Genomic DNA, 15,502 nt, shown 5'->3' on the forward strand with positions numbered 1-15,502 from the left:
GATTGCTTTTTTCATGTCCGTTTCCTCTGCCTCATTGTTTGCATATATGAAGGCCATGGATTTTTGGGTATTGATTTTGTAGCCTGCAACTTTACTGTATAAGTCTATTGTTTCTAAGAGTTTCTTAGTAGAGGCTTTAGGCTTCTCTAGATATAGTATCATATCGCCTGCAAATAGTGAGAGTTTGATTTCTTCCTTTCCTATCTGGATGCCCTTAATCTCTTTTTCTTTTCTAATAGCTATTGCAAGTACTTACAGTACTATATTGAAGAGGAGTGGTGAGAGTGGGCATCCTTGTCTTGTGCCTGATCTTAGAGGAAAGGCCCATAGCTTTTTTCCCGTTGAGGATAATGCTTGCCGTAGGCTTGTGATAGATGGCTTCTACTATCTTGAGGAAAGTTCCTCCAAACGCCATTTTGGTGAGGGTTTTCATTATGAAAGGATGTTGAATCTTGTCAAATGCTTTTTCTGCAACTATTGATATGATCATATGTTTTTTATCTTTACTTTTGTTGATATGATGGATTATGTTGATTCATTTCCGAATGTTAAACCATCCTTGCATCCCCGGGATGAATCCCACTTGGTTGTGATGTATGATCTTTTTGATGAGTTGTTGGATCCTATTTGCTAGTATTTTGTTGAGGATCTTCGCATCGGTGTTCATCAGGGAAATTGGTCTGTAATTTTATTTCTTAGTGGTGTCTTTGTTTGCTTTTGGTATTAGGGAGATGTGTGCTTCATAGAAACTGTTTGGGAGAGTTCCTGTTTTTTTCAATTTCCTGGAAAAGTTTGAGGAAAACAGGCAACAGGTCTTCTTTAAATGTTTGGAAGAATTCGCCAGTGAAACCATCTGGGCCTGGGTTTTGTTTTTGGGAAGGTTTCAATTGATTACAGTTTCAATTTCCTTAACAATGATGGGTCTATTCAGATATTCCAAGTCTTCTTTGTTCAGTCTTGGGAGATTGTAGGAATCAAGGAATCCATCCATTTCTTTTAGGTTCTCCTGTTTTGTGGCATATAGACTTTCGAGGTAGTCTCTAATGATCTTTTGAATCTCACTGGTTTCTTTTATGATGTCCCCCTTTTCATTTCTGATCCGATTTATTAGGGTTCTCTCTCTTTCTTTCTTTGTGAGTCTTGCTAGCGGTTTATCAATCTTATTTATTTTCTCGAAGAACCAGCTCTTTGTTTCATTGATCTTTCAGATTCTCTTTTTTATTTCCATGTCATTAATTTCTGCTCTAATTTTTATTATTTCTTTCCTTCGTTCTGGTTTGGGTTCCTTTTTCTGGTCCTCTTCTAAGGTCTTGAGTCGTGAAGTCAAGCTGTCTATGTGGGCCCTTTCTTCCTTCCTGAGGAATGCTTGGAGAGCTATAAATTTTCCCCTTAACAAGGCTTTAGCTGCATCCCATAGGTTTTGGCAGCTCGTGTCTTCATTCTCATTTGTTTCTAAGTATTTTTTGATTTCTTCCTTGATTTCCTTCCTGACCCACTCATTGTTCAACATTGAATTGTTTAATTTCCAGGTGTTTTATTTGATTCTCTGTGTCGGTGAGTGTTTAGCTTCTATCTTCAGCGCATCGTGGTCTGAAAAGATGGTTGATACAATTTCTATTTTTCCAATTCTATTGAGGTATGTTCTGGGGCCCAGTACATGGTCTATTTTAGAAAATGTTCCGTGTGCGCTGGAAAAGAATGTGTATTCTTTCTTTTTGGGTTGTAAGGCCCTGTATAGGTCTATTAGGCCTCTCTCTTCAATTTCTTCTTTCAGAGTCAGTGTTTCCTTGTTGAGTTTTGTTCTTGTCGATCTATCTAGAGGCGATTAGGCCGCATTGAAGTCTCCGACTACTACTGTGCTGTTAGTGATGTCCTCTTTGAAGTCTATTAGGAGTTGTTTTAAATATTTAGCCGGTCGTTCATTAGGAACGTAAACATTTAAGAGTGTGATTTCTTCCTGTTGTACATATCCCTTGATAAACAGAAAATGACCTTTGCTATCCCTTTTAATCTTTTTCAACCTGAAATCTATGTTGTCGGATACTAGGATGGCCACTCCAGCTTTTTTAAGGGGGTTGTTTGCTTGCAGGATTGTTTTCCATCCTTTGACTTTGAGGCTATGTTTACTCTGTTTCTTCAGGTGAGTTTCTTGCAGGCAACAGAATGTTGGGTTTAATTTCCGGATCCATTTTGCCACTCTGTGTCTCTTGATAGGTGCATTTAGGCCGTTGACATTGAGAGAGATTATTGTGTTGGGGTTTTGTGTCATCTTTCTGTGGGACTTGTTGTTCTTATGGGGCTCCTAGTTGTCTCACAGTAGCCCCTTTAGACCTTCTTTCAAGTTTGGTTTTGAGTCTATGAAGTTCCTGAGCTGTTGTTTATCCGAGAAATAGTGTATGGTTCCTTCGAGTTTGAGTGAGAGTTTAGCCGGATAGAGTATTCTTGGTGAGTCATTCATTTCGTTGAGTCTTTTCACTATGTCCCACCATTGTCTTCGGGCTCGGAGGGTTTCCTCTGACAGGTCTGCTGTAAATCTGAGGGGTGCTCCTTTGTATGTGATTTCCTTCTTTGACCTTGCTGCTTGCAGAATTGTGTCTCTATCCATAGCATCTGTCATTCTAACTATGATATGCCTTGGAGTCTTTTTATTCGGGTCTCTTTTTGCTGGTACTCTTCAGACTCCTTGTATCTGGATGCCTGCCTTCTCCAGCTCTGGGAATTTCTTAGCAATGATGTCTTTGACTGTGTTTTTTTCATTGGGGTTACTTCTCTGTGGTTCTGGTACTCCAGTGATTCTAATGTTGTTCCTCTTGAAGTCATCCCCCAGGGCTCTGATTCGCTCTATAGCCATTTTGAGGTCTTTGGCCATTATTTGTTGTTGTCTATAAGCTTTCTGTAGCTCATCTTCTAGGTCGCTGATTCTGTCTTCGGCTGTAGTCATTCTACTGTTGAGGGCATCTAATGATACTTTTAGTTTATCTACCGATTCCTTTATTTGTGTGACTTCCGTTCGTAGGTTTGAAATTTCTGTTCTCATTTCTTCCTGCATTTTCTTGGTGGACCGTTCCAGTGCTTCATTCATCTCCTCCCTTAACTTATTGGATGTCTGTTCCATGGTTGCTTGTCGTAGGTCGACTCTCCTCCAGATTTCCTCTCTGAATTATTTATCTGAGAGGTCGTAGATGTGAGTAGCCCCTGATGATGTTTCTGGAACCTTTTCTTCTCCCTGTCTTGGTGGAGGGGATTTTCGCTGCTTCTTCATCTTGATATGGAAGTGTAGAGTCTGAGCTTTGTAGTTTTTTATTCCTGTTCCCTCTTGTTGTGGGAAGGAGGGTCTCTGTTTGTGCTAAGCTTCCCTTATTCACTGATAGGTTTTATAAAGTTAGACTAAGCTAATGGGTATTTTGCATAGGTGGCTGAGATGATTCAAGTGATTTTCAAAGAAATAGACAATACCTATTGTGCTCAGGTCAAAGATAATATCTGTGGCCCTGTTAGTGGCTGCTGCTCAGACAGGAGGCCACGCCCACTTTGAGACCACGCCCACCGAGATACAGCCACGCCCCCAGTATCTTCCTGGCGGGGTCGCAGTTTCTCGCAGGGCCGTGCAGCGCTGGGAAGCTTCCTGGTCGGTCGTTGTTACCTGGTCAAGACGCGTGAGATGGGGCGGCGCTGGGCTTGATTAGGCATTGGCGGCGGCAAAGTGGGGGAGAGGATGCAGAGGAGCCCAAGCCGGCAGAGAGCCGACTTGGGGGGCAGTTTCTCGCAGGGCCGCGCAGCGCAGGGCAGATTCTAATTTCTTGAAGTTTCTAAGATTTCTAAGATGTGAAAAGTGTTTCTATTTTTTCTGAGAATCCCTTGTATCAGAAGTCATTTTAAGTCATATGTAAAACTTGACTCTATTTGAATTTTAGTTATGTAGTGCTAAGAGTATCTCATCAAAATATATGTTTGCTCCTTTATATATCTTTGTAAACACATGCAGACATAATGCTCGCATGTACATAATCACATGCACATACCCCTCAAATTAACATGCATCAAGTAGTCTCCCATTTACCTGTATTATATCCTTTGCCTTTGCTGACAATTCTGTTCATAGTATTGCAATCCCATGTTTTGGCAAGAGAAAGTATCTTTACAACAGGACTGTCTAATATTTAGAAATATACCTTGAAGTCAGAACATTCAATGGCAGAGGACGACTGTCATAGCTAAAGTGCAGATGCCATCTGACTGTTCTTTGCTGGTCTCAGAGCCACTCAGTCTTTCAATTGATGAGTTTGATGCCTTTTTTCCATATAAAGTGAACTTCCCTTTGCATTCCTAGTAGAGGAAGGCCAGAAATAATTTTTATGCAAGTCATGGCCATCTTTATCTACCCAAGACACATTCCTGTAAAATTAAAGTTCTGCTCAAATAACTTCTTTTGAGTGATGATTCACAAGAGAAAGAAGTTCTTACTTGGGAATTAACTAGCCCCCTTCATTCAGAAACTACTTTGGCAGAGAAAATCCATCCTTTTCATTTTCTTAGTATTCCTTTTCAGAGATAGGGAGGGAGGGAGAGAAGAGAGAGAGTGAGAGAGAAAGAAACAAACTTTACAAACAAAAGGTGTTCTGAGATCTTTAATAACCTCTAGGTGAAAAAGAATATGAAAGCTTTCACAGGGCTTCATTATGCCATACACTTTGCACAAGTATTTCCATTACATTTTCCTAACAATGCAAGTAGCACTGTATCACTGTCATCCTGTGGTTCATCGATTTGCTCGAGTGGGCACCAGTAACGTCTCCATTGTGAGACTTGTTGTTACTCTTTTGGCATATCCAATACACCACAGGAAGCTTGCCAGGCTGTGCCAGGTGGGCGGGATACTCTCGGTAGCTTGCCGGGCTCTCCGAGAGGGTTGAAGGAATGCAAGTAACATAATTAAAATAATCAGTTAACAAAAATGAAATGTCTAGCTTTGAGAGCCATCTTAATATCTTTGAATGAAGTTATTTTAGTGACATTTTTTGTTGTGTTTTTGAAAAATCAAAGCCCCCTAAGGCAGAGTTGTAAATTACCTACTTCTTAAATGAGATGTCTCCTTGTAGATGGTGCACTCCTGTGCTTTACAATATCCCAATTGGGTAGGAAATTAGAATTCCAGCCTTCCTTCTACTCTTCTGCAAATGGTAGAATAGAGAAGGCATGGGAGTACTAGGTGGTGTTCCTACCATCTCCGAAACAGTAGTGAGATTGTTAGCAAGTGAATTTAGGCCTTCTGACTTCTTGTGTCCCACATCTCAACATTTCCACAAATTAAATACCCACCAAAACAGGGTTAATGGGACCATGAAAATAAATTCTGAAATGATTCTCCTTTGTGTTTGAATCTTTGTATGTTTGTGTAGTGATTTTGGTTTCTTTGTTTGATTGTTTTTCTTCTATTAATACATGCTGTACTGACTTTCAAAATAGAAAATGAGGATATGTGAATCTCGTTTGCTACTAACTGCCTTTTTGCCAGTTTTAATCAGTATTAACAGGCAATGGAATCTATATCAATCCGAATAGTGAAGTGCTTTACTATCAAGTTATTATTTGGAAAAAATAAAATTAAATACACAAGTAATGTCTGGCTGTTTTTTGCAGTCTCAGTATGGAGCATCAGTTTCTGCCCAGCCTGAGCTACCCCTGTTTTATACTCCTATTGATCTGGTGGACATTAGCGTGGAAATGGCTGGATTGAAGTTCATCAATCCTTTTGGTCTTGCGAGCGCAACCCCAGCTACTAGCACCTCAATGATTCGAAGAGCTTTTGAAGCAGGTTGGGGTTTCGCCCTGACTAAAACTTTCTCTCTTGATAAGGTAAGAAAACATTTTGAAGTCACGTTTAGATGTTTGTCATGCATTTAAAATAAATTTTTTATTAGTGAATCACTGTGATGTCATGCATTTTAATCAGGGTATGAGTACATAAAAGGAAATATATTTTGATAAAGAAGTGTTAGAGGGAAGGACATATTTTTTCTTTGATTAGGGAGCATCAAAAATATAGATAGTACACAAGTGAATAATTTACTAATCACAAATACATGAATTCTTACCTTATATTATTATTTTATGATTTCTTGGTAAATGTGAATTGAACCTCTGACTCAAGCCATATTCAGCAAGATAGAGGTTTTGATTTGCATGTTATCCTAAGATCTCTTTGAAGTCGAAAAGATTCCTTCAACATAACTCATGATCTGAGAGCAAATAAGCTGATTTTGAAATTTTTAATACAGAAACTTTCTCCAAAATACATATTTTTTTAGTTTAATTTGACACTTTTATTTGCACTCACACTGTTAAGGGAACACAGTTAGTAGAAAACAAACTACATATTAAAGTTGAGATTGATTCTTTAAAAGTACACAAAGCAAATACATGCATGATTTAAAAGTAGAATAATTTATGCAGTAGAGGGTTGCTTTCTTATGTGCTTTTTAATTAGAAAAGAGCAACAAAATATAAAATTTCTCAGACTCCTGATTGAGAAAATTTTAAATGTTAAACCTATTGATGTGTTTAGTCCTAACTGGTGGTTAGTAATAATTAATGTATAAGAATGTGTGAGAACCCAGTGACTAAGAAAAGAGGATCATTATTGAAATCGCCCTTATCCTTAGGCAACGAAAATAATAGAGAGCAAATATGCCCCATTAAGCACATTCTCTCCTTCTTTCTCCTTTTCCTAGAATCAATAGCTGGCATATTATGGCTAAAACATTACGGCTGTCTTATTCTGACAGCTTTACAAGAAACTGTGTGAAACTGTGGACAGGAAAATACAGAGAATCTTCAAAAGTTAGAAAAATCAATGCATTAAAAAAGCACATTTATTTAAATAGCTAAGGGGAAGTTTACATCTTTCAAATACACTGGCTAAATATTTAGGAGTACTTTGGTTAAACAAAGTGTAAAAATAAACAGAACATGCTGGGTTCAGCTTTAGAATACAATTCATCAATTGTTTACAAGCCTGTAGAATATTGATAGTATATTTTTCATTGTTTCAATTCATTTTAAAATTATTCAGAACTGTAATCAAATGCTTTAACCTACTGGGGAAAATCTGTGTCTCTGATAGAATGTAATAACTACATTAGCTATGTTATTTTTAAAAATTATATGTAAACAGAAGTCAGCTACAAGTCAAGAATTATAGGAAACAGTCTTTGCTTTGAATTAGCTGTTTTCTTTGCTTGAAAAAATTGAATTCTGATTAATCAGCGACATCTGTCTTTACTCTCGGGTGACATTCATTGATTTGTGATGCAGCCTCTCTGAGTAACCTAGGAGCAGTTTCCTTTATTAGAATCACCGGCAGGAATAGACGGAAGCTAACTTCCTTCTAAACCTTCAATTTAAATTTAATCTATCAATTCAGAAGTCTGTGATGCTGGTTCAAAAGGAGAGTTATGAACAAATGCAAATTAAATTTGGCACATAAGACATAATGACGGGGGCTTTAGGAAGCTCTGTTTTACTTACTTTGATGCTAGTTTCAACAAAATATTTGTGAAAGGTCTGTTTTCTTCATATATGTGCAGATTATAATAGGAAATAAAGCCACCTTGGATTTTTTTATTGCCATTTTTTCCAAACATGATTATATAACACATGAATTTTCAAAGCACAGAGCTACTTTTTGTGCTCTCTTTTTTTGCCCTTAATTAATGATTAAGTCTGTCTTGACTATATCTTTGTCTTATGAACTTCTGTTTTTCCTAATCAATGAATGTAGTATAAAAGTCACTAGTTAAAACACGTTTTTCCTCCGAGCCTTTTACTAAAGACATCTGTTAAAATATTATTTGCATTATATAGAGGCATGATATTATAGCATAGCAGTTTATATTAGCTTTATTCTAATTTCTATTTCAGTCCTAGAATCTACTTAAAATATATTGAAATTCACAATCTTGACCTTTTAAATCTGGGTGATTTTAGCATGACACAGGTTATTCTATGGAGTTTTGTTATTATATGAAATATTAATATTTCACAATATAGTTTTGAAGTACAGTTTGCCAAGCCTGCATATGATAGAGAAATTAAATGCTTATCAAGGGAGTTCAGTAAAAATTAGAGCCCTGCCTGAACATCTGCTGGAAATTTTATTATCCTGTCCTACTGACGTGTGACTCCCTCGTTGTTTTTCTAGATTGACAGCTGAATATTGCACTGATGTCTGCAGCAAATATGTTTAGGTGAACTTTGTTTCCCATTTTTTATTTTTTGGACGTTTAGAACATGCTTATGATTTTCATTCTATATATATTTTTTATACTCTTGACATTTGTAGATGCCAGATTGAGGTCTAATACGCTGTAGCAACGATAGACCGCTGACTTACAGTGAAATGCCAGTTGATATCTCAGTAAACAGAAATATTATTATTCTTTACTGTGCGGTTTGTAGAAAAGCTGTATGTGCTTTCTTTAGGGAGGCAAATGATCATATTTTTAATGTCAAATATAAAAACATCTATGTTTGCTTTTATGTTAAATGACATCGAAGATGGCTTTTATTAACTCTATTCGTCTTTTTCAAATCAGTCTTTCCTATTCTGCCTAAAAAGTACCATGATTGCTTTTCTTAAGATTGTCTATGGTGTATAAAGATGATATTTAAAGTATCATCATAAATTATTGAAGACACAATTACGAATTATTTTTCTATGTAAATATATGTTGAATTCAAGTTAAATAAAGAAAGATAGGAGGGAAATCAATCTGCCAAGCTTAATTAAAGCTAAACTATCATGCAAAGCAGGGAGTGCTCCATTTATCTGGGAATATTAAAATTTGTTTAGTGTTCACATAGAATAATCTCCTGGTCTGTATTCATATTTTGCTGATAGGGTATAGATGTTAAGTGATACAAACTAGTCTTCTAGTCTCAGTTTTCAACCTTCCTATACGTAGGATTCATCCTCCTTTCCAAGATATCCAAAATGTCATTGAATTGTGACATTAGGTTAAATATGCATGAGCTCCCTCAGATATAAATGCATCTGAAGCTGCTGGTATCCATCTTATTTTTAGCCAGGATTCTGTGAAATAGACAAGTTTGCTGGCTAGCCTCCATCTGGCCATGACAAAATGATATAGTCAAGAGAATCACAGGGTGTACTGAAACCAAAGAAATGGAAGAAATATAAACAGGCATCACTTGTCCATAATAATTTTGAAATTTCGTTGAGCATATAATATCAAGGTGCCTTAACCCATGACAGGGCACGTAACTTGATTCTGATCAAAGCCTGTTCCATGGGCCTATTGTTAAGAAGCTCCAGGGCTTATCCCTGCCCCCTATAATGAATTGTCCCCTTTCAGCTCTAGTCCACATTGATGCTGTCATGAAACTTTCTTAATCTTTATGCATGTTAATTTTTTTAAGCTGGACAGCCTATCCCAAAGCCACATCCCTTATTCCTTTTTCGGATATTTCCCTCCAATTTGGATATACTTTGCTGCTGTGGCTCAATGACCCTGAGGAACATAGAATTGCTGTTGTCTATCAGAATCTTCAAAGACCAGCTTAAGTCTTTCTTGAGTCTTAACAAAGTATTGTATAACCACATTCCTGGTGTGGCTTTTAATTTAAGGTCTTTTTTATTTTTCTTTCTAAGTGAGGTGGATTGTCTGATCCAGCAAGGCCAAAGGCCTTTTGTTCAAAATTTTTTAGAAAATTAAATATATCCTTAATTTAACTCTTTGATTTTTCTCTTACAAATCATTTTTTCTTTTATTAAATTCTTCAGTTAGCACAGAGGGTTTGCCTTGCATGTGGTCAACCTGGGTTCCATTCCTCCTTCCCTCTTGGAGAGCCCTGCAAGCTACCGAGAGTATCCTACCCACACGGCAGAGCCTAGCAAGCTACCCATGGCATATTTGATATATCAAAAACAGTAACAACAAGTCTCATAGTAGAGATGTTACTGGTGCCCGCTCAAACAAATTTATAAATAACGGGATGATAGTGACAGTGACAGTGATTATCCTTCAGTTAAAATACTCAGCTGACTCCTTTAATATTCTGTCTAGAGATTTCCTTAGATCCACAATGCACCGTGAACATTCTTACCAATAGTACTGTCACTAAATAAAACAGGCCCCTCTTTTTTTTAAGTCTCTAGTAGCAATTTACACACAGCATTTTAAGCATCCTTTAACAGTTTATTTTTCATTCCTCCAGCCTTTGCTCACAGCCTACACTTGATTTGGTGAAACCTTTGCCTGTCTCTTATTTCAAAACCCAGTGACACGTTTTAGATTCTGTTGTGTAAACAAGTATTTCTGGCTCTTTTAATATATTGTTGCATATCCAGTTATACCACCATTTTGATGACTTAAAACAATTATTAATCTGCTATTAGTCTCTAGTCTTTGTCAGTTCGGTCAGGGCTCAGCTGGGTTTACCTGCCTTTCTTCTGTTCGTTGTTTTTGACTTGTTCATTTGTCGTTAGTTGATTGACTCTTTGGAAATAGAGTGGTTCTGCTGCCTTCATCCTTAATGCTTGTGACCAGGGATGGCATAATTGGGACTGCATACACTTACACTTTTATCTTAAAACCTGCCCCTGGACTTCACGGATGGCAATGCAATTAAAAAAAATCAAATTAAATTTTAGCAAGACAGGTAGGGGACATTATGAGACTGATGGTTTTGAATCATGTTGTCTAATTTTCACTGTTTTCTGAAGATTAAAGCAACACAAGGCCAAACTAAAGCCCACAATGATTCCTCTCATTCAAGGTTATAATTTGCTTGTTTAGCATTTGAACCAAAATTTATTTGATATCATCCAGGATAGTTCTTCAATACCATGATATGTTCTAATTTATATTCTTTAAAAACCATTACTTTATATCTAAAATGAAGACAGTTTGGCATCATCACTTTTAGGCAGAGATCTGGAGTTGAGTTTAGCAAGCATCCTGAAAGCTTGCCACTTGCTACTTCAAACAGAATGGTGTGCATAGTTTGATTTCATTTTGCAGTCTGTGTACAATTTGGGAGAGAGAGGGAGACCAATGCAGAGAAAAGGGGCTGGGAGCAAGGGAAGGAAGAGAAAGAGAAAGAGAGAGAGAGGAGAGAGAGAGAGAGAGAGAGAGAGAGAGAGGAGAAAGAGAGGAGAGAGTGAGGAGAGAGAAATATGAGGTAGATATACATAGGCAGAGAGATATAAAATATTTCTTCTTTAATCAAAAACTTTCCGAGAAGGCCAGAGAGAAAGTATAGGGAAAAGACATTTGCCTTGCATGTGGCCAACCCAGGTTCCAAACCTCAGCCCTGCATATGATTCCTTGAGCACCACCAGGAGTGATCCCTGAATACTTTTAATGGGACCCAAAATACACAAAATAAACAAAATGACAAACAGAACAAACAGATATAAACAAACAGAAACCCCTTTCTGAGACTCCATTGTCATCCGAGGCCAGTATTTTCTGCCATCCAGCCCTGTACCAAGCCTTCCAGATGCTGAGATAGTTGCTGTCTTAGGGGGTGTTTGGCTTAGATCTGCTCTGTCCCCAGTGCCCTGTCCTCAGATCCTTCTGTGGCTGTTCTTACCTATCATTACGTTCTCACGTATGAAAACTATCCCCTTCTACAGTCGTTATTGACCACTCAGTCTTACTCTGCCACCTTTTTCCAAATTTGCTCTCCACTGCACTTAACACCATATGGAATTACCATGCTTTTCATTTCTATTTGTTTTTCTTGTTTCCTTTTTACCTTAAACACTTGAATTAAGCTCCTTGAGGATAAAGAAATGGTCTTTCTTGTTCACTACTGTATGCCCAGTAAAAGAATCAGGTCTGGCAGATAGGAAGCATGTAATATGTACTTGTTATGAACAAATAATTATGGGATTCTAATTTGAACCACAATTCCGCATGACAGCTCTTCAGTTACTTTGAGACAGCTCTTATGCATTATCCAGAAGCTCCCACCCTCCTCCCTTACTAAATAGTTCTGTTTTTTTTCCTGTAATAAGGTTTGCAGACTTTTTACCATGTTGTCTCTCTCCCATGTGGGTTTCAAGATTTCTTTCAATTGACAATACATTAATTGAGAGGAAGTTGCCTACATTTGCACAAATTGCTAGCACATATCAACCAGACAGTAATTTTGGAATAACTCTGTCAAGGTACTAAATGCTAAAAATAATATTCAGATCATAAAAATATTTTAAATAGGTTACATAAGATTTTAAGTTCTGGATTTTTTAGATCACAATAAACATAATAAAAATTCACTGTGGTAACTTGTTTTGGCAGGTCTTGTTATAAATAAGTATCTGGATTTTTAAAAATATCAGTTATAGTCTTCTTTTATTGCTATTGCTATGTTGCTTCATTGTTAAAGTATCTGAGATAGTAAATAAATAATAGTCTGGTGCATTATTTTTATTGTGATAGTCAAGCTTCAATTTTGGTATATAAGCTATTATTTCTATTTCTTATGCAACATTTTCTCCCACTATACACCTACATATTAAAAGTTAACAGAAACATTAATAAGAGCCAAATAAATAAATTCAATATAAAACCCTAATACATTTTGATAATTAAAACTATAAATGGTTTCCCCATGCTAATAGTTTTATTTCTATAGACTGGCATTATTTATTTAGATTAATTGTGTTGAATTTCCTGAAATTGACTCTTCTTCAAATTATTAAGGGTGACACGTTCAGAGAGCTAGTACAGCAGGTTAGGCACTTGACTTGGATGTGGCTGGTCCAGGTTTGATCTCTGGGACCCCATTTAGTCTCCCAGACTTGCCAGAAATGACCCCTGAGTATACAGCCAGAAGTAAGCCCTGAACACAGCCAGGTGTGGCTCCCCAAAAACAAATTAAGTAGGCATTTATTTAAAAACTGTAATTCATATGTAGTAGTATTCTAGGAAATCTTATCCTAATGTTCATCAAAATAGGTTAGCATACTCTTTCTTCTGTAATAGTTTCAGCAGCAAAATAATTTGTGAGTCTGCTTATCCATATCTGAAAATTGCAAAATCTAAAAATGATGCACTCAATGTCTTTCCAAAGTCCTAAATTCACAAGTTCCAAATTCCTGTCTACACCAGACTTAATTTGCTTAATACAAAATATAGATGCTTCTAGATGATGATGCTTCTGAACATGTGATAATATTCATACTTCGAAGCATAAATGTAAGTCCATTCATCATTAACAGGTCCATTCATAGTTCTTTAAATTGTTCTAGATCTTTTTAACTATCATTTCACAATTTGGGCTAGTTGACTATGAAGCAGACCAATCAATTTTCCAATATAATTACATCTTCACCTCTTTTCCATTTCAGGCTGTGATTTCACACTTGTTAATTAGTTAATTATTTTGGTAGGATGGACAAGGTGAGACTCAAATAGACTTTTTAATAATATAAATTGATGTGTGCGGTTTTGATCTTGGTTAGCTGGTAAAAGAACCTAAATCTGTCATGGAAAAATACCTCTTATTCAGTTCCATTTTTTTAAGCAACTGGCGTCAAGGTTAATGGAAAATTCTTATAATTGTGGCTAATAGAAATTTCCTTAAAGCATAGTCATGCTATTAGAGAAATCAATTTCACCCTTATTCTAATTCACTTCATTATTTCTTCAGATTTTAAGTTTAGCTAGTTTAAAATATTCATATGTTTGAATAGTGTTTATTTATGAGATTGGTTGAAATTAATAAGGATTGAATCTCATTATACCATTTGCATTCCCTTTATTGATTTTTATGTGACCTAATCATTGTATAGGTATAGTACTCAATACTTCACTAAAATGCCTTAGGCATAAAACTAGTAATAACATCACTGTAATATGTTGAATGACAATACTACTTTAAAATTGAAGTTTTCCTTTTCCCTAAATAATTTGCATTACTGTTCAAATATAGGCACTATCACTTCTGAAAAAAGATGTGATTAAATACACTAACCATTTGACTAGAGAAATACTCAGCAAGTCTTCCTTTTTTGTATGTCATTTTCCTTCATTTTCCAAACTGCATTCATTACTTCAGTAAGGCCCTTTCATCCTGTTATATTAACTCATTTTCAAATTTTCCTCAATATTGTATATTTATGGAACAGTACTCATGCCAAATTCATCCTCAATTAAAGTTAAAAATCTCTAAAAATGTAATCAAGTAAAATGTCACTATTAGGTGTAATATGAACACACTTAATATATATACACATATAATATGTATCATCATCATCATCATCATCATCATCATCATCATCATCCTGTTGATCATTGATTTTCTTGAGCAGTCTCAGTAACGTCTCCATTCATCCTAGCCCTGAGCTTTTTAGCAGCCTCTCTTTACTCGTCCTTTTCAATGGTGCTGCACTGGAGGCTCTTTCAGGGTCAGGGTAATGAGACCTATCATTGTTACTGGTTTTGGCATAAGAATCCGCCACATAGAGCTTGTCAGGCTCTCCCATGCTGGCAGGAAACTCTTGGTAGCTTGCCAGGTTCTCCGAGAGGGAGAACTAAGTGATAAGATGTCTGGGAGCTTGGTTTATAGTCTCTGGATGTTGGTCATTTATGTGATTACACATATAATACACATATCATGTATAATATAATACATGATATGTGTATTATAATATATAATATAATACATACATACATATAATACATATATCAACAAAATTAGAAAAATACAGAAAAATTTTATTGCTATTATATATATGATATATAACATAGTAAAGGTTTTGCTATAGTTTGGTTGGTCATCTTTCAATAAATTTACTTCCAATAAATTATTGGGTTTCTATAAATCTTATGTATTTTTCATTTACAAAATAATACTAATTTGTCTTTTAAATACATTTTTGTTACAGTGTATTGATTTTTTAAGATGGTTTGTTTTTCAAGTTCATGTTATCCCTTGAATTCTTCTCTCTCTGTCTTGTCTCTGTGTCTCCTTGCTTGCTTTTATTTTTATGAATAAGCCTTTGTTCTCTGTTGAGCATTATTTCCTCTGTTTCTGTCCCTTCACATGTTTCTAAATAAGTATGCTAAACTGAAAAAAAATCTTGTGGAAAAAGAAGATGGGAGGAAGGAAGGGAGGAAGGGAGGGAGGGAGGAAGGAAAGGAGGGAGACAATTCAGAAATTGGATCTTGTCTTGCATGCAGCTGACCCCAGTTCAATAATCCATATAGCTGCATATATGTTCCCCCTAGCACCACTGAGAATAATTCTGGCATTCAGAGACAGAACTAAGTTTTCAGGGTGTCGCTCCCAAAACTAAAGCAAAGTAAAAACAAAAATGTAGGTGCACACATAAACACACAAACTCAAAATAAAACATGTACAAATTATTTGTTTACAAAATACCATATCAGAAAGAAAAGTAATCCTTTTCACCATGATTTGTATATCCAACTATAAAAGTATTAATAGTTGTCTAATCATTTATTGAAGT

At 36.1% G+C, this 15,502-nt stretch overlaps 1 protein-coding gene across 1 annotated transcript in view; it reads left to right on the forward strand.

Moving 5' to 3' along the window:
• The window catches only part of DPYD (dihydropyrimidine dehydrogenase), a 980,594-nt gene that overhangs the window by 502,536 nt on the left and 462,556 nt on the right, over positions 1-15,502 (forward strand). The window contains exon 13 of the mRNA XM_055145227.1: positions 5,641-5,856. Coding sequence (XP_055001202.1) covers positions 5,641-5,856 — 216 coding nt within the window. The remainder of the gene's footprint in view (positions 1-5,640; positions 5,857-15,502) is intronic.

Source organism: Sorex araneus, chromosome 8, assembly GCF_027595985.1.
Source record: "Sorex araneus isolate mSorAra2 chromosome 8, mSorAra2.pri, whole genome shotgun sequence".
Lineage (NCBI taxonomy): Eukaryota > Metazoa > Chordata > Mammalia > Eulipotyphla > Soricidae > Sorex > Sorex araneus.